Below are 17,683 nucleotides of genomic sequence, written 5' to 3'. Positions count from 1 at the left end.
TAGGACATTAGAGAGCTTTAAGAGAAGATTAGACAGATTTATGGATGGGGATAATAGATGGAAATAGGTAGGTATATTTCATACAGGGATTGCCACATGTAAGCCTGTTCGCTTCTTGCAGCTTCCCATATTTCTCATGTTCTTATATTCTCTCACCCTTTTTGATGGGACAGCTGGTTGGTGGACTCTAAAGTTCTTACAGCTTCCTCAAATTTTTCCATACAAGATATTTTTCTATCACTTTACCAGTTAACTTTGCCCTAAGCTGATTTTTCAAGAGTAACCTTATACCCTGTTCTGGCTAATTTCCAGGGAGCAGCAGGCTCTGCAGACAGCAGTGCAGAAAATACCTCAGAGAAAGCAGCTGACCCACCCAGCACAGACAAGAAGAAAGACAGACCAAAGAGACATGGTTCCCTAGCCCTGTTTTGTCGAAAGGTAATTAACTAAAATTTTACTTAATCTGTCAGTTTTACCAACTTTACAACAGGATGCTAGGTAAAGAAAATCTATCAGCCTTTCCAATACATGATCCAGTGAATCATGTCACCCATAACATAAAACATACAAATTCAAGAGAACCTGATATGGTTAGTTGCCATCTTCTCATATTATGGAAAGTTTGGCATTAAAGATGAAAATAGCTGAAGTGCTTGTAAGGGTAAAATTTGTGAGTATATTAATTTGTGATTGAGTAAAACTTGTACATGTAGTGGAAGCAGTGTTTAATTTTTGTGTATATTATCTAAACAAATATACACATTTTTTGTTTTAAGCATTTTTCTTCCTTTTCCAGTTTTACACGTTGGCCAACATGAGATTAGGAGAGCTCTGTGATAGACTTGATGTTAATGAAAAAGAGCTAAGGAAAAAAATTTGGACATGTTTCGAGCACTCCATTATCCATTACACAGAACTGATGCAAGATAGACACATGGACCAGATGATCATGTGTGCTATATACATAACATGCAAAGTCACTGGAAATGATAGAATATTCCAAGAAATAATGAAACACTACAGAAGCCAGCCTCAAGCAGCCTCACATGTCTACCGCAGTGTCTTGATATCAAGATCCAGTGCTCCAAATGTTGCCATGAAAGTGGAAGGTTGGTTAATTTATTGAGTCTTATTATGTTTAACAAGCCTTTGCAGGACAGTCACCACAAAAAGGTCAAGGCCAGTCCCTATGAAATTATTTTGATAATGTGTTGCTTTAGAGATTGAATATCCCACAACTAGGAGTACAATTTTTATAGCTTGTGGTAGTTGACATTGCAATGTAGAACTTCTCATTAGTGAGAACACTGAGAACACTGCTTTTTTATTTACTATTTATTTACTTACTTATTTTGAGGCCATGAAGGTAGGGTGCATGATATAAATTTTCACCTTCTCTTCCATTATTTTTACCATCATTTCTGCTCCAATTAGTCTCACTTGCCTCATATTACTACTTTCAGGACAATTGTTTTATTGATGATAAATCATAAAACTTGTTCAGGAATGAGATTAGAGAGGGAGAGAGAGAGAGAGAGAAGAGAGAGAGAGAGAGAGAGAGAGATTTCTTACAGTATGCACAGAATGTTTTGCCGCCAAAAAGGCCATCGACATTTCTTTTCATATTAAGGCGAAAGAGGATCACAACTTCGTTCCTTGGAGAACATTTGTCTGATGCAATTTACACTAGTATCTGGCAACCCCTAAATGCATATATGCACATATATGTGCATATATTGAGTACATAACCAACCATATAAAAGGAAAAAAATTTAGATAAATGGATTCTCTCTCTCTCTCATCTCTCTCTCTCTCTCTCTCTCTCTCTCTCTCTCTCTCTCTCTCTCTCTCTCTCTCTCTCTCTCTCTCTCTCTCTCTCTCTCTCTCTCTCTCTCTCTCTCTCTCTCTCTCTCTCACTGTCTTGTATATAAGTTATTGTCACTAAATATATAATACATTGTGATATAAACTATAGGAGAAATAAATATGAATTGATAACTCGAATGCTAAGTGATATCCAAGGTGGGAAGTAAGGCAGTCAGGCTGCTACATTCATTTTCTGCTGCTGCTCCTGCTTCCACCACCCACCCCTTTCTTCTCCTTCTTCTTGCAATCCAGAAAAGTAAATAGACATGTCAAATGATGTCTCAAAGTCCTCATCTTTATCACTCAGTCTCTTGACTTAAATTTCTATTGGGATTTGTTGTATCTTCCCAAGACTCAATCCATTTGTTAGATATGCAGTGATAATTATCTATCTTTTTTTCATTCACTAAGTTTCACTGAGCTGTTGCTTTTAGTTTCTATAACATCTTGCTCTACCACAGAGACTCGGGTAGGATACTTAAGGAGAGTTGGTGTGAGGTGAAGGTGGACACCAGTTGATGCCACATGCTTGGTCAAAGAGGTGGCTGATTTGAAGCACATCATGGCCTGTGATTTTGTATCATTAGATTTAAAACTTTACTAGATACATATTTAGGGAGAGGTCTAGTCATGTTTGACAAACATGTGTTCCATGGGAGCTTATTAAATATGATACCCTAATATAAGAATGAGATGTGATAGTGTAATACATATCATAGTTCTCTCTCTCTCTCTCTCTCTCTCCTCTCTCTCTCTCTCTCTCTCTCTCTCTCTCTCTCTCTCTCTCTCTCTCTCTCTCTCTCTCTCTCTCTCTCTCTCTCTCTCTCTCCTCTCTCTCCTCTCCTCCTCTCTCTCTCTCCTCTCTCCTCTCTCTCTCTCTCTCTATACTTGAGAAATAAGGGCATAATGTTGATCTTCATAATTTTCACATCGTGTGCATAAATATTATTTTGATATGTTTTGCTTTACAAGGTTGTAGAGGGAAACAGGAAGGAAGTGCCCCTCCAGCAACACCAAGTCAGATGGACTGGAACATCAACCAGCTTTGACCAAGAGGAAAGAGGTGATCTCATATTATTCTACAATCAAGTATATGTACAAAAGATGAAAGCTTTTGCTTTGAAGTTCAGAGCAGCTCAAGAGGTACGAATTTCTTATTTTAGAATTCAGATAAACTGATAACCATTTTTCTGAATTTCATCTATCTTGCCACAGTTAGGCAGATTAGTAATTCTAGTTTATTTCAGGGTGATCTTCCTCCATTATCACCATTGCCAGTTGTACGACACACACCTGTGTCACCACGGCGAAGAATCTCTTCCAATCACTCTGTTTACATCAACAATCTCAGTCCAGTGAAAGGCAACACAGCAATGTCACCTCGAAAACCACTGCCATATTACTTTAATCGTAGTCCAGCTAAGGTAAGAAAGTATTGTTGTGTACAGTTGAATGTTGTGCACAATTAAAAAGTAGTTTTGAAAATTAAGCTAATTTGGAGTGTCAGCTAAATAATTTTGCAGTCAGGCATGCGTCCTCTCTCTCTCTCTCTCTCTCTCTCTCTCTCTCTCTCTCTCTCTCTCTCTCTCTCTCTCTCTCTCTCTCTCTCTCTCTCTCTCTCTCTCTCCTCTCTCCTCTCCTCTCCTCTCTCTCTCTCTCTCTCTCTCTCTCTCTCTCTCTCTCTCTCTCTCTCTCTCTCTCTCTCTCTCTCCATAAGATGATGGTTCCAAAATCTTAATTTACCTTATTGCAGGAAATTAGGAAAATTAATGAAACCAAATTATTTTCAGGACCTGAGAGTTATAAATAATATGCTGAAAACCAAAGGAGTGGGAGCTAAGCGCTTGTTGGCTGAGACAGACTTTGGTGGACTAGACATAAAGCGTCCCCTGATGAGTGGCATGTGTAGACGCATCCAGGGAGTTTTGGGAGACCGCCTTTCAGGCACACCAACTCCTGACCTCCAACAAGATTCAGACAGTGCTCCAGAGGCATCAACACTACCACAGAATGGTCATGCAGCAGAACCTTCCAGTGAGGACTATTCCAATACAGATCAGGCATAGTCATTATGGGGTCCATACTAAAAATTCCAATAAGAATCATGGCTTAAATTAGTGCTTATTTGAAAGCTTTACTTTTGTAAAGTTTCTCATTTCCAAGAAACTTAATCATAAAATTGATTCTGTACATAGTGTGTTATGTAATTATATCAGTCATTTCTTTCTTTTAATCTGCAGTCAGATTTCACATTGCAATACTTTGTGTCAACCTGACACGTTTTTCTGTTAACAACAGACAAAACAAGGGTGACACAAGGCTGTCAAGCAATGCATGATAAGCTTGTAGAATATCTGATTCTTGGTAATATTGTTCAAGAGAGTTCACTGGTGATAAAACTGACTTACTGTATGTCTTGGCTTATAAGGTTACTGATTATGTAAGACCCACAAATTTTCAAGGTAAAGATTTTAAGCTCAGTTATATTAGATGGTATTTGTAATGGTGCACTTGTTCAAGAGAAATTGTGCAGGGGAAGCTTATAAGATCAGATAGACAAACCAGGCTATACAGTGAGATGAACCAAGCTCCTCACAGTTGTTCATGTATGGTTTCTCAGAGAAAGGAGTCATTATCCTCATTTCTCACGTATCAGTAAGATCAACAAAACATAACATCTCTTACATAATCACATAAAGAAGAGGGCAACCAACCGGTATATACGAGGTGCTTGATTCATCTGAATTGGGACATGACAGGCACCAGAAGGTAAATCTTTTTATTGAGAGATTTCATTTATATGCATTCACACATATTGCTGACATATCCACAAGGAGGTACCTGTGACAAAGCTCATGTGAGCAAGTGAGGTAACATGTGAAATCCTAAACCGTTACAGCTTCATATATGAAATCCTTCAATAACTATTTGCCTTCAGGCTTCCTGGCATGCAACATTTCAGGAAAAGGTGACTTGATCATGTAAAAACTGATGGGTTGTTCTCTGTTACCCTGTTTATTTAGTGTTTTGCTGATTCTACAGATAAGTGAGTTATGGTATATATGTGATAACTCCTGAGAGTTTTATATTGGGCATAGAGTCATCATATAAGCCGAGATATGTGGTATTTACATGAGGAAATTTTTATAAATATATAATGAATCTTATATAACATAGCAAATGTTTATCATTGTAATTAAGATATTTTTATTCATAACTATACAATTTGAACCATTTTATTTTAAATTTATAGGACAATTCTGAAATAATTGTTTCAACTATGAAAGTAAATTATTCTGTTATGTCATAACAAAGTCTTTCAAGCCACTTGAATGGGTCAGTCTTGAGATATAATTAAGAAGTGAGCACTGGAATCATCAGAGGTGCTAACTTGTAAAACATTAGATAACAGTACTGGCAATGATGCTTGAGCCCTCACCATTATTTTGTTTATGAATGCAGAAGAGTTTGAGACTGATCAGAAGGAAGGAAGTACAAGAGTGAGTGAGGGAGGGGAAAGCAGGAAAAGGTGCAGGTTTGGATCAGTGCATAATGTTTGAAAAGTAGCAGAGAAATTATGAGTGGTTAGTAAGATTGTAAAGTGTGTGTTTCAAGAGCATCATAATGATTGACAGTGCAAGTGCATGTACTTTTCCTTCACATAAAGGTAAGGGTGATAAGTGAGTGTACTAGTTTTAAGGGTATATCCAGTGGTGTTGGTGAAGTGTTGATATAGAGGATTAGGAAGGGTACTGAGGGTGATCATTGACTTATAGGATCAGGTGTTTGCTGTAGGACAGATATGTGTCTAGTGTTTGGTTTAAGGCAAGGATGTGTTTTGAGTGACCATGAATTTTAAGCATATGATATGGTAGGCTGTTTTTTGTAGGTAGGTAGGTAGCATATTTTTAAAATGAGTTTTTAATGTGAATAGTTGAACAAATAGGAAGAAATGTGTGAATGGTATCCTGTTCAAGCAGGGTTGCATTAGGGATGTGCAATGTTGCCTTGATTATTTAATTTCTGTGTGGATGATGTAAGAGAGGTGAATGTGAGGACTATAGATAGAAATCTGCATCTAGTAAATGCTGGTAGAGAATGGAATCTGAATCAGATACTCAAAAGCTGATACTGCACTGATGAGTGAAACTATAGGTAGTTGTTGACATGACCACTTTGATTAATTTTTCATACAGCAGGCATTATGAAATTTTGTAAGAGAAAGAAGGTTTAAATTCAATTCTGTTGAAGTGCAATAATACAAGATTCCTCACTCACAAGCACCTCCCAAACAGCCTGCTAACCTCCTCAGTCTCACACTAACCACAGTCCCCTGCATACCAGTCATTAACTTCCACTTAATCATCTCCACTTCTAACACTTGCAGTGTCTACGAGGAAGAGTATCACTTTTGTCGATAAATCAAAGACTGATACAAAGGTATTTAAAGTCTAGCTGAGATAGGATAATAGAAAAAATACATATACAATAAAATTCAATCATATTTTCCTTCATCTAAGCATAATTAGGTCTTTTGTCAATGACTACCTTTACTTGTATGGAAGTGTGGAAAAGGAAATTAAATAAATACCCAGGTGTAAAGTAAGGAAGTGTATGAAGATGGTAAGACGATGAGTAGTTTTTAACAAATTCCTTGAGATGGCAGTGAATGCTATCAAATTTAGGATTGCATGTTAAAATTACTGAAGCAGAAGGTGTAAGAAGGAATAGAGTGTTTAAAATTAAATTGCTGGAAATTAATGTAGAGAGAACATTGAGGGAGTAGATTCTAACTATTGTCTGAAGCTAAAACATGGAACATGTAAGTAGCAGAGACAATTTATTATAATAGAGAAACATGTGTAAAATAACATGTGGATTGAGTGTGGAATGAGAAAGTACAAAAGGGAATTAGTGTTGGAAAGCAGTTACCAGAGTGTTATAATGATTTGAACTTGTAGAGACAAAGGAAGAAGAATGACTGGTGAAAATGATAACCTGATTTGATGTGAGAAATGTGATGCTGAGGATAACTGATTTGATGTGAGAAATGTGAGGCTGGGGATGGATTGGATAAAGAGCATAAGGAGGAATGTTTGCACATGAAAATGATAAATGAAGAGCAGGTGAGCTTACATAAATGAAGATGTGGCCTTGATTGTGTTTTCTTGTATCTGGTTTGTCCAGCTAATCAAAGATTAAAGTAAATAAAACAATGTCCCAAGCCAGGCAGCAAAGACCACACAAGTTTACTAATGCTACAAGAGTGCTACCTTTACCGACACACTACTATGGCTGGTTAATTAGTTTAGATGTGAAAGAGACGGGTCTATTATGATGCAGTTGGGGATAACTAGCACAGCTGTCATGTCCTGCAACAGCAATTACTAGATATGCTATGCAACTGACCCACATGAAGATGGGTTCTCTTTCTAGAGGGCGTAAAAGCTAAAATGTGAGGAAATACTTGTATGTCTACTTCCTCTTTAAAGAGGATGAGAGTTTGGTATATAGATGGATATATCAATATAATGTTAAACTATTTACAAACATGATCTCAAGTTCCTAGCAGTTTTACAGTAGTATTGGACTTGCTAAGTAGATAAAATTAACTTCTTACACTTAATGTTATATATTTATCACTAAACACAGCCCACATTTTCATAATTTTATTTAGCATGTTATAATTAGTATTTAACAAAGTAACATTATAAAGAATTTTCATGACAAGACTTGATATGACTAAAGCAAAAAAAAAAAAAAATGAAAAAGAAAAGAAATTACAGTAATATGTATAACAATTGTTGCTCATGTTCATGGCATTCCTTCCAACTCCCTCCTGACTCACATACTCCATGTGGGCAAGGACTTAAGTCATCCAAATTTGCCAATCTGATGCTTTCAGAAGTTAAGAAAATTGTGGCTTGCTAGCTTAGTGCAGATAAGGTTTCATGGGATGAAGCAAGTCCATTCTCATCAATATTATAAACACACTGAATTTCATTTTTCCTCAAGCTAACCAGTTATTCCCTTTTATAGATGCAATCAAATTTTTCCAGTTAAATAGATATTCCTTTTATCGTTCCATTTCTTTGGGTTATCTTCATCTTCAAACTAGTGTAAATAGTGCACAAAGTAAAATTTGAAAAGATTAAGTTAATATTGCAAAGAGAATGTTGCCTTTGTACAGCTGCCATTCCTTCATAGCATTAGCAAAGGAAATAATCTTTTGTTGGTGAATTCACTGAAACTATAGTAAAGTGCTATTTAAAAATATAGTGTATATAGGTTTTCTAACTATCTTCTTTACACAGTAGTTTTGGCAAATTGGTCATCAAAGTATTTCCTTCATTAATTTTTCAGCCAAATTGCCATCAAAAGGCAACACTCCCTTTGTAATAACAGCACAAGAGACATACTGGCCTTGTATGTTTGACATGATTGTATATTGAATTTGACTAAGCTTAATCAATTATAAATTTATATAAATGAAGAGGGCTCAGGATTATTTTTGTTTTACAAAGTATTTTGAACATTTAGGTATGTCAAAGCATGATTTTGGTAAACCTTTATTTATACATAACATCTGTAATATCATTTCTGTTCAGTATGATGTGTTCATGAATGTCATTACTTTGATGGTAAAACAACTTATACCTGAAAGAATTTATAATTACTTTGATGGTATTAGAGCAAATCACTGACAAATATTCCAGCACAAAACTTTAGTTAGTAACATTCCTTGTGTTTGTGATGAGGGAAGTTATTGACAGAAGTTACACATAAAATTTATGCTGTACGCAAAATAATGTGGACTCCTGAATCAGTGTCCACTATCTTGCTCAATTCGCCAACCTTCAAGGCAAATGCAGCATCCTCAAATGGTTTTTGCATTGCACCACGACCAAACAATCCAAGATCTCCTCCACGTTTAGCTGAGCTGCAGTCAGACACCTGAGGGAAATGAAAAATGGATTTTTCATTACAACCTCCTATAACCTGAAATGCAGGTTGATGTGCATACAACTATTTTTCAAATGGAACAAATTTGAGAGAAATATTTCTAAGAAGCAGAAATTCACTTACCCTACTAGCTAATTCAGCAAATGAGGACTGTCCAGATGTGATTTCTGCACGGTATTCTGCGAATAAAAAAAATTGTTTTCTAGTAACAGGATTATTATTTCCCCTTCAATTTGAGTAAAATCTAAATTTATGTAGAGATAAGAGGTGCCACATAAAAAATGAGCCAGGAACATCCACTCAAACTGAAAATGTGAACTGATTTATTTACATCTAACACCTTGTTCCTTATAGGAGTGTCCTGCAAGAAAATATCTATGGAAGAAAGAACTCTACCTGACCCTATCCAAATATTCCCTTGTTTGTTTAAATCTCTAGCTTCTATCAACACCTTTTTCATGTCTGTATTACTTTACTCACCCTTTCATCTTCCAAGTGGCCTTCCTCTCCCATACACTTTACAAACTCAGCTCTTCATCCTCTCGATATGGCTATACAATCAGAGTGTGTTCCTTTTAACAATTCCATAATTTACACATATTACATAGGCATTCATACCACATCTCACCCTCCCCTCCCATCTTGTCACTACACATGACCTCAAATAACCTATTTTCAAACTACCTACATTTGATTACTGTGTCCTATTTTAGGTCCAATTCACTAATCCATATGATGATGTTGGCAAAATTCTATTACTAAAATCTTTTACTTCCATGGACATATTTCTCCTTTCCATAATCCTCACAAGTGATCCTATGGCACCCACCTTTCACAGCCTCTGATTTCTCTATTCACCATGTTTACCTATCACTGTCCCAAGATAACCTCATTCATCTCTTCTATTCTGTCTCCTGTAACCACCTCACATTTTCCTGAAGTTATCTAATTCACTCTATGAGTATGAGGTATCTTCAATCAAGCTTTCAAGTTTTCGTCTCCCTTATACAGCCATCCATAAAAATATTAACTATATTTGTATGGGCAATGTATAAGTGCTGCAAGCTGATAAGGAATACAGAAATACTTCAATTAACTTAATTCACCCTTTAGAGTCTCCATAGCTTCTTCCTTTGAAATAGTGATTTTTTCCTGACGCCATGAAGAAGGTCTACGAGAGCCAGCATGCTTCACCAGTAGGTGAGAACACTGTACTCTGTCTGGCCCACCACTGCCGCTACCTGCTGCTGGTTTGGCTGGTTCTGTTGGAACATCCCATTGGCTCTCCTTGGTGTAGATATTCAGGTAGTAAGTCATGCCTGCAGCAAGAGATATATGGATGAATTCAACCTGTATGTCACTAGTGATGAATACAACTGATCAAATTTGTCTAATGTTATAGCTTGAGGTAACTCAAGTGAATGTCTGTATTGACACTGGGAACTCTTACATGAATCAAATCAAATTAAATGAGTATACATGGTCACTATATGTGCTTTGTGAGTGGCTATTTGTGGCAGATAGGGATACTGTAAGTAAAAGCTCACCACTCCCTCACTGCGAACAAAAGAAACAATACAGCCTGGCAACATCTGATAATGCTCCTCTTGCACCACTCAGCATGTTTTGCTAATCCTGGTTTTGAAAATTAACAATGAGGACTTGGCTGATTTTAATGATTATTTCTGTGTAACACAATTCTTCTCCTTGGGTAACAACTTTTCTATTTGCTTATGCCTAGAAAACAAGGAAAAACACTGATATTTATTTCCAACTTTGCTTTTATGGCCAGGATAATGATATTTATGAAATTTACCAATTCCCATTGAGAGAAAGTGGCAAATTTGAACTCTCATTTGCACAAAGTAAAAACAAAACGACATATGATACAAAAGTGGCTTTATTTATTCTAGGATTACACAAGTGAGACAATAAAACATTAGAAATGAGTAGTTTTCCACAATTTATGCTTATACTGTAAATTATTTTCACAAATCAGCCCCTAAATATCATGTTTTCACTATATGACCCTTGGTAGCGGCATTTAAAGTCCAGTATATCCTGGTGGAGGCACTTCCCTCGCTCATGTTCTTGCCATGTTCTCCTTAGATTCATCAAGATGAGCATCAAGGATATGGATTTTGAGGGACATCCTGCAATCCATATTGCCATAGTTTCTCACCAAGGTCTCAACAAGCTCCACAAAGTTTTTGGCTTTGATTCCCCAAGAAGCCAAGAACCACTGCGACAAAGCTGTTCCACACTGCTTTCTCTATCCTAGTGAGCTTCTTGCACTCCATGACCTCTGTTTGTGGAGTGACAAAGACACAGGCATCCACTTTTGCTGCAGACAACTTAGGGAAGAAATCTTGGAGATACTTGAAAGCCGCAGACTCTTTATCTAGAGCTCTGACGAATTGTTCATAAGACCCAATTTTAAGTACAGTGGAGGAAACTATCTTTTTGGGGTCCAGCAATGGCTCCCATTTGATGTTGTTCTTCCCAACACTAAACTCGGTCCACTGTGGCCAGTCCCTCTTGTGGAAGTGTGCCACGGTGTCCGTGTTGTCCCAAAGGCAAAGACAAAGGTAAAGCCATCTTGGAGACCAACCAAGAAGACCATCATTTTGAAGTCTCCAATAACCTTCCAACCATACTCTTCATATTTCAAGGCATCTAGTAAGATCTTGACACTTTTGTATTCCTCTTTGGGTTGGACAGAGTGAGTGAGAGGAAGACATGGATACATGTTCCTCATTATGAAGCAGCACTGCTTTGAGGCTCCTGCACGAGCTGTCGATGAAGAGGCACCACTCGTTAGGGTTACAGGCAATTCCAATTGCCTCAAACAGACTGGTCATATTGTGGCAAAAACAAAGCTCATCTTGACAAGTAAAAAAGCTTGAAAAATGCTGGTGATGCTTTCTCTGACCTGATATCTTCACACTTTCATCTAACAAATTCCACTGCTTGAGTCTCAACATCAAAAACAGTATTGGACTAACTCTGATCAGGTCATTGACATCATTTTGGCTGGGTTAGTAAGGGTTTCTCTCCTCAGTCATGCCTCTGAAATCTGGATCAATGACTTCATCTTTTTCTGAATTGTTTTTCCTAAAAACAGCTGCTCTCTCTTTTGGAGGAGTAGATATGGGGAGCTCAGAAAAGTGTGGCACTGGCACAATGGATGACATAAGGTCTGGATATATGACAGCAGGTTAGTTTCAAAACACGACTGTCCAGATAAAAAAAACAAAGTTTAAAGGGAATAATTGTCATTTTCTTTGATTTCTAGATAAAAGCAATTAGAAAATAACATTTACTGACCAAAGACAAAAATAAAGTTAAAATTTTGTTACATTGTGTTATGCACTGGTGCAGTGCAAGAAGAGTGGTGTGTTGCTTGAGACAAGTTACTTGTGCTGTTAAGGAGAGAAGTGATGGTGGTGTGATGTAAATAGATGTTTAGGGTTAATTATGGTACAAATAGTTAAACATAATTGTTTGAGAGTTGGCAATGGTGGAAAATGTGAGGAGAGAGCCAGGTTAGCAGTGACTGTGCTGTCTGTTGGTCATCATTTCATTATGTGGTTGTCATGGACATGTCTGTTGGTGTTATCTCCTTGGTGTTGTGGTGATTCATGGGTCTTCGTGACCAGATTTGGTATAGTGTCAGCATGTTCGAAGGGGTTTTGCTGTGGCTGTCATACAAGGCTCAGGGGTGCTTGGTGATTTGGTCTGTCCATGAATGTCCATAGCAAAGAGCAAAGAGATGACTAAAGTCTCTAGTCACTGTTCCTCCAAGACAGATATGGGTGTCTTGGCTGGAGGTAGGTGTGACTTAAATTTTTTTTTACATTCTCTGTTACAGGTGGCACAGTTTTGATCAAAGAGATTGTAGGATGTACCATCCTACTCTGACAACCCATCCACCTGAAACTATGAATGTGGTATGCTTTAGGAATAATTATCAATAATGTACACAGACAGAAATGCCAAATACCATTCATTTGAATTTAAAATATATATTTACATACATATAATGAGGCTCTTCTCCCAAACAATTTGGGGGATAGCCAAGACAAGGCACACACCTTTCACCTTCACACCATTTTTTAGCCTCTTGGCCCCCCAACTGAGAAGAGAAAGTACTCTTGTCCTCACTCTAGAGTGATCATCCACATAAATGTTGCCTGTATATATTATCAATGATGATAAATATTCCTACAGTACATACTTCATGTAGATTTTCAGACACAGCATTGACAGGTAGGTTACCAGTGTAATGATGCAACCTTCAGTCTTTATGACAATGACTGTAGTGGTGATGGTGCAGTCACTCACCTGCAGTGTATGCTTAGCTCTGTGCAACACACAGGTGCTTATACCAGCATGTACTGACTCTTCACTGCAGTCACAAGATGAAAAGACATGAACATGTTTACTATGGGAGTGGCATATGTGTAGGTTGTTCATCTGTAAGAATCTTGAACTGAAGAAATCTTCAACTTATTATTATCTGTGGGCTATCCCATGGATTTTTAAAACTGTAACTTAACTGTAATTGCAATGGAAATGAAGTGTTTGAGGAGTATACCTGGAGTAACCTGGAGGAATAAAATAATAAATTATGAGGTAAGAAGAAGAAATAGTGTTTTGACATGAGTTGGCTAAACATGTAAATCAGTGTATTAAGATGCATGTGGCAAGAATGGAGGACAGTAAAATAACAAAGAGAATAATTCAGTCAGATATGTGCAGTGAAAGGTTAAGAGGAAAGCTGTGCCCAAAGTGCATGAACTGTGTGAAGATAGCACTGAATGAGATAGGAATGACTGTGCAGCAAGCAGGAGTGACTGTACATGATAGAGGCGAATGGAGAGAGGTGAATGCAAAAAAATTATACAGGCTTGTCAACCTCATGGAGAGGGTGTGAGTGACCTTAATGGTGCCCACTGGTGTATGGACCCAGTTAGAGTTTCAGGCACTATGTATGTAGCACCTTGCATTTGATGTGGTCCAAGGAACAGATGCAGGGTAGGGAGCAACCTCATTCCTAACCATCTAGGAGATATGCCCAACATTCTTGACCTTTTCCTAACCTCTAATCCTTCTGCTTATGCTGTTATCCTCTCTTCTCCGTAGGGCTCCTCTGATCACAATCTTGTATCTGTATCTTGTCCTATCGCTCCAGTCCTTCACCAGGATCCCCCTAAGTGGAGGTGTCTCTAGCGTTTTGCCTCTGCTAGTTGGGGGGACCTGAGGAGGCATTTTACTGATTTTCCTTGGAATGACTCCTTCTTTCATGTCAGAGACCCATCTCTGTGTGCCAAGCACATAACAGAGCTAATAGTGTCTGGCATGGAGGCATATGTTCCTCACTCTTTTTCTTGAACTAAATCTTCCAAACCTTGGTTTAACACAGCCTGTTCTCGTGCTATATGTGAGAGAGAGGTGGTCCACAAAAGGTACTTGAGCCTTCCATCACCAGAATCTCATGCACTTTATATTTCTGCCTGGAACCATACCAAGTCTGTTTTCCAACTAGCCAAAAGTTCCTTCATTAATAGAATGTCAAATAGAATGTCTTTCAAGATCTAACTCCCCTTGTGACTTCTGGCACCTAGCCAAAAACATCTCCAATAACTTTGTTTCTTCTTCTTTCCCTTCTTTATTTCAAGCAAATGGCACCATTGATATCACATCTATTTCTAAAGCTAAACTCTTCGCTTAAACCTCTGCTAAAAACTCTACCCTGGACAATTCAGGGCTTGTTCCTAACTCTCCTCCACCCTTTGACTATTTCATGCTACCTATTAAAATTCTTCGCAATGATGTTTTCCATGCCCTTGCTGGCCTAAACCCTCAGAAGGCTTATAGACTTGATGGAGTCCCTCCTATTGTTCTCTAAAACTGCATCTCCATGCTTGCACCTTGTCTAGTCAAATTCTTTCAGCTCTGTCTATCAATGTCTATCTTTCCTTCTTGCTGGAAGTTTGCCTACATTCAGCCTTTTCCTAAAAATGGTGACCATTCTAATCCCTCAAACTACTGTCCTATTGCTTTAATTTCCTTTCTATCTAAAGTTTTTTTTATCTATCTTCAACAGGAAGATTCATAAACAACTATCACTTCACAACCTTATCTGATTGTCAGTATGAGTTCAGTCAAGGCTGCTCTACTGGTGATCTGGCTTTCCTTACTGAGTCTTGGTCATCCTCTTTTAGAGATTTTGGTGAAGCTTTTGCTGTTGCCTTAGACATATCAAAAGCTTTTGATACAGTCTGGCACAAAGCTTTGATTTCCAAACTATCCTCCTAAGGCTTCTATCCTTCTCTCCGTAACTTCATCTCAAGTTTCCTTTCTGACCGTTCTATTGCTGCTGTGGTAGACGGCCACTGTTCTTCAAAAATCTATGAACAGTGGTGTTCCTCAGGGCTCTGTCCTGTCACCCACTTTCTTCTTATTATTCTTCAATGATCTTCTAAACCAAACTTCATGTCCTATCCACTACTACCCTGACAATGCCACCCTGCACTTTTCCACATCTTTTCATAGACGTTCAACCCTTCAGGAGGAAGCCACAGAATGCCTGACTTCTGATCTCTCTAAAATTTCTGATTGGAGCAGAGCAAACTTTGTATGTTTCAATGCCTCAAAACTCTATTCCTCCATCTATATATTAACTCAACAAAACCTTCCAGACAATTATCCCATTTTCTTCAATGACACTCAACTATCTCCCTCTTCTACGATGAACATCCTTGGTTTGTCCTTTACTTATAATCTAAACTGGAAACTTCACATCTCATTTCTAGCTAAAAGAGCTTCCATAAAGTTAGGCATTCTGAGTCATTTCTGCCAGTTTCTCTCACCCCCCCTAGCTGTTAACTCTGTACAGGGGCCTTATCCGTCCATGTATGGAGTATGCTTCATATGTATGGAGGGTTTCCACTCATACTGCTCTTTTAGACAGGGAATCAAAAGCTTTTTGTCCTATCAACTCCTCTGCTCTAAAAGACTGTCTTCAGCCTCTTTCTAATTGCTGCCATGTTGCATATCTTGCTATCTTCTAGCATTATTTTCATGCAACTGTTCTTTTGATCTTGTTAACTGCATGCATACCCTCCTCCTACAGCCTCGCTGCACAAGACTTTGTTCTTTCTCTCACCCCTATTCTGTCCACCTCTCTAACGCAAGACTTAACCAGTATTCTCATTCATTCATCCCTTTCTCTGGTAAACTCTGGCGCTCCCTGTCTGCTTCTATATTTCCTCCTTCCTATGGCTTGAATTCTTTCAAGAGGGAGGTATCAAGACACTTATTCTTCAATTTTAGATGATTCTTTTGACATCTCTTTTGGGACTGGCACCTCTGTGGGATTTTATTTTTTATTTATTTTTTTTCCCTGGCCAGTGATCCTCTTACGTAAAAAAAATAGCCTGACCTAGTCTAATCTAACTGGTGAGACTAAAAAAAAAAAATTCATTACAGGTATAGGTGTGTCACGTCCGAGCGTTGTCGGAGCGAGTTTGCTTACCCCCCAAAAAAAGATAAATCTTTAAAAATCGCTGTCAGCAATGTGAATAATTTGCGATGGGTATATATGTGTTTCAAATTACTCTGAATGAGAAGCTCTATTTGATGAAGAGGTTAAGAAAAACCATATTGAGACTGGTGAAAAACTGAAATAATACCGAAAGATTTACCACTCACCAAGTGACATCCCCTGACGAAAATAATAATCAAAATGCATACCTGTGGAGCGGCTGACACGCTTCTCCCAGCCTGATGGAAGCTCGGTATCACTCATGGTGAACACAGTGTGGTACTCCAGCAGATATTGACCGTCTTCGCCGCGGCCGCCGCAGCCAGTCCTCCCTCCCGCTCGTCAACACGCAGCCACAACGGAACCAAAACCATTCCACCACAACATGTAGTTCTGTCTTGAAAATTAACAATATACATGTAGAAAAAACACATGACATTTCATGTGCTGCTATATGTAGAACAACAACAATAACAGCAATAACTACTACTACTACTACTACTACTACTACTACTACTACTATCATTATTTTATGCTACTACTACTACTACTACTACTACTACTACTATCATCACTACTACTATAACTGTTGCTGCTGCAACAGATGATGGTGGTGCTACTACTGTCGTACAGCAAAGGATCGAAAGTACAAGTGAGAGGATTATTCTGAAATAAATGGTAGAGCAAAAAACACAAACGGGTTGCCTTCCTCTTTATTGTAATAATACCCAACCTAAGTATATTAATTCAGTGTACACATCTTAGCTTGTAGGCCTCAAAAAAAGGAGGCAATCTCACTTCCTCAGAGGAGCGACCATTATGCGATGGTCACTTGACTTCTACATCATACTTTACTTCAAGGTTCGGTGGCAGGAGTACCTCTTCTGCAAAATTTTCTCTCTTTCGTCTGACCTTATCAACTAGTCGGATTGTTCTGCCATTAATTTCAAGTTATCATTTAGCTTATGCAGTCTCAAAATAATCCATGACTTTAAAAATGTTTTCACTAACCCCAACATATCTTTTGCCAGCAAAAACTGCGCAACGCTTTCCTCCCTCTTCGAAAGCTATATCTAACTTTCTCGTGGTCAAAATAACACATTACCATAGAATAAAATTTTATTTTCCTCTTTATACATACGATTTGCAGGTCATTAATACTGTGTCAAGGTATACATAAAAAAAAAGATAACGATAACCCCGAGTTTCGTATGAAGAAAAGTTTACTTAATTAATATGGAAAATAAATTGAGAAATGTAAGGAATGAAACATTATATTGTGTTTTCTTCCTCAAAGAAAGCAAG

The 17,683-nt window shown here is 37.9% G+C and overlaps 2 protein-coding genes across 2 annotated transcripts in view; one reads left to right on the top strand and one right to left on the bottom strand.

Moving 5' to 3' along the window:
• The window catches only part of LOC135110927 (retinoblastoma-like protein 1), a 28,109-nt gene extending 19,071 nt beyond the window's left edge, over positions 1-9,038 (top strand). Inside the window, exons 13-17 of the mRNA XM_064023610.1 lie at positions 313-438; positions 797-1,109; positions 2,839-3,009; positions 3,114-3,290; positions 3,657-9,038. Coding sequence (XP_063879680.1) covers positions 313-438; positions 797-1,109; positions 2,839-2,915 — 516 coding nt within the window. The 3' untranslated portion in view covers positions 2,916-3,009; positions 3,114-3,290; positions 3,657-9,038. The remainder of the gene's footprint in view (positions 1-312; positions 439-796; positions 1,110-2,838; positions 3,010-3,113; positions 3,291-3,656) is intronic.
• Positions 8,423-16,747, bottom strand: LOC135110929 (putative peptidyl-prolyl cis-trans isomerase dodo). The gene is made up of 4 exons (XM_064023615.1): positions 16,588-16,747; positions 9,936-10,148; positions 8,953-9,008; positions 8,423-8,820 (listed from the first exon to the last, which is right to left on the bottom strand). The coding sequence occupies exons 1-4, from the start codon at positions 16,640-16,642 to the stop codon at positions 8,656-8,658; spliced, it is 489 nt and encodes a 162-aa protein (XP_063879685.1). The 5' UTR covers positions 16,643-16,747; the 3' UTR covers positions 8,423-8,655.
• Between the last annotated feature and the right edge of the window lie 936 nt (positions 16,748-17,683).

This window comes from Scylla paramamosain, chromosome 21 (genome assembly GCF_035594125.1).
Source record: "Scylla paramamosain isolate STU-SP2022 chromosome 21, ASM3559412v1, whole genome shotgun sequence".
Lineage (NCBI taxonomy): Eukaryota > Metazoa > Arthropoda > Malacostraca > Decapoda > Portunidae > Scylla > Scylla paramamosain.
The sequence above is the reverse complement of the archived record's forward strand: the minus strand, read 5'-3'. Positions and strand labels throughout refer to the sequence as shown.

What these genes read in the sequence shown, in the direction of transcription:
- LOC135110929 (XM_064023615.1), bottom strand. Translation starts at nt 16,642, where the DNA reads ATGAGTGATACCGAGCTTCCATCAGGCTGGGAGAAGCGTGTCAGCCGC. An exon ending in GCGTGTCAGCCGCTCCACAG is followed by an intron (nt 10,149 to 16,587) that starts GTATGCATTTTG and finishes CTCTTGCTGCAG; the next exon opens with GCATGACTTACTACCTGAAT. An exon ending in AGCTATGGAGACTCTAAAGG is followed by an intron (nt 9,009 to 9,935) that starts GTGAATTAAGTT and finishes TTTTATTCGCAG; the next exon opens with AATACCGTGCAGAAATCACA.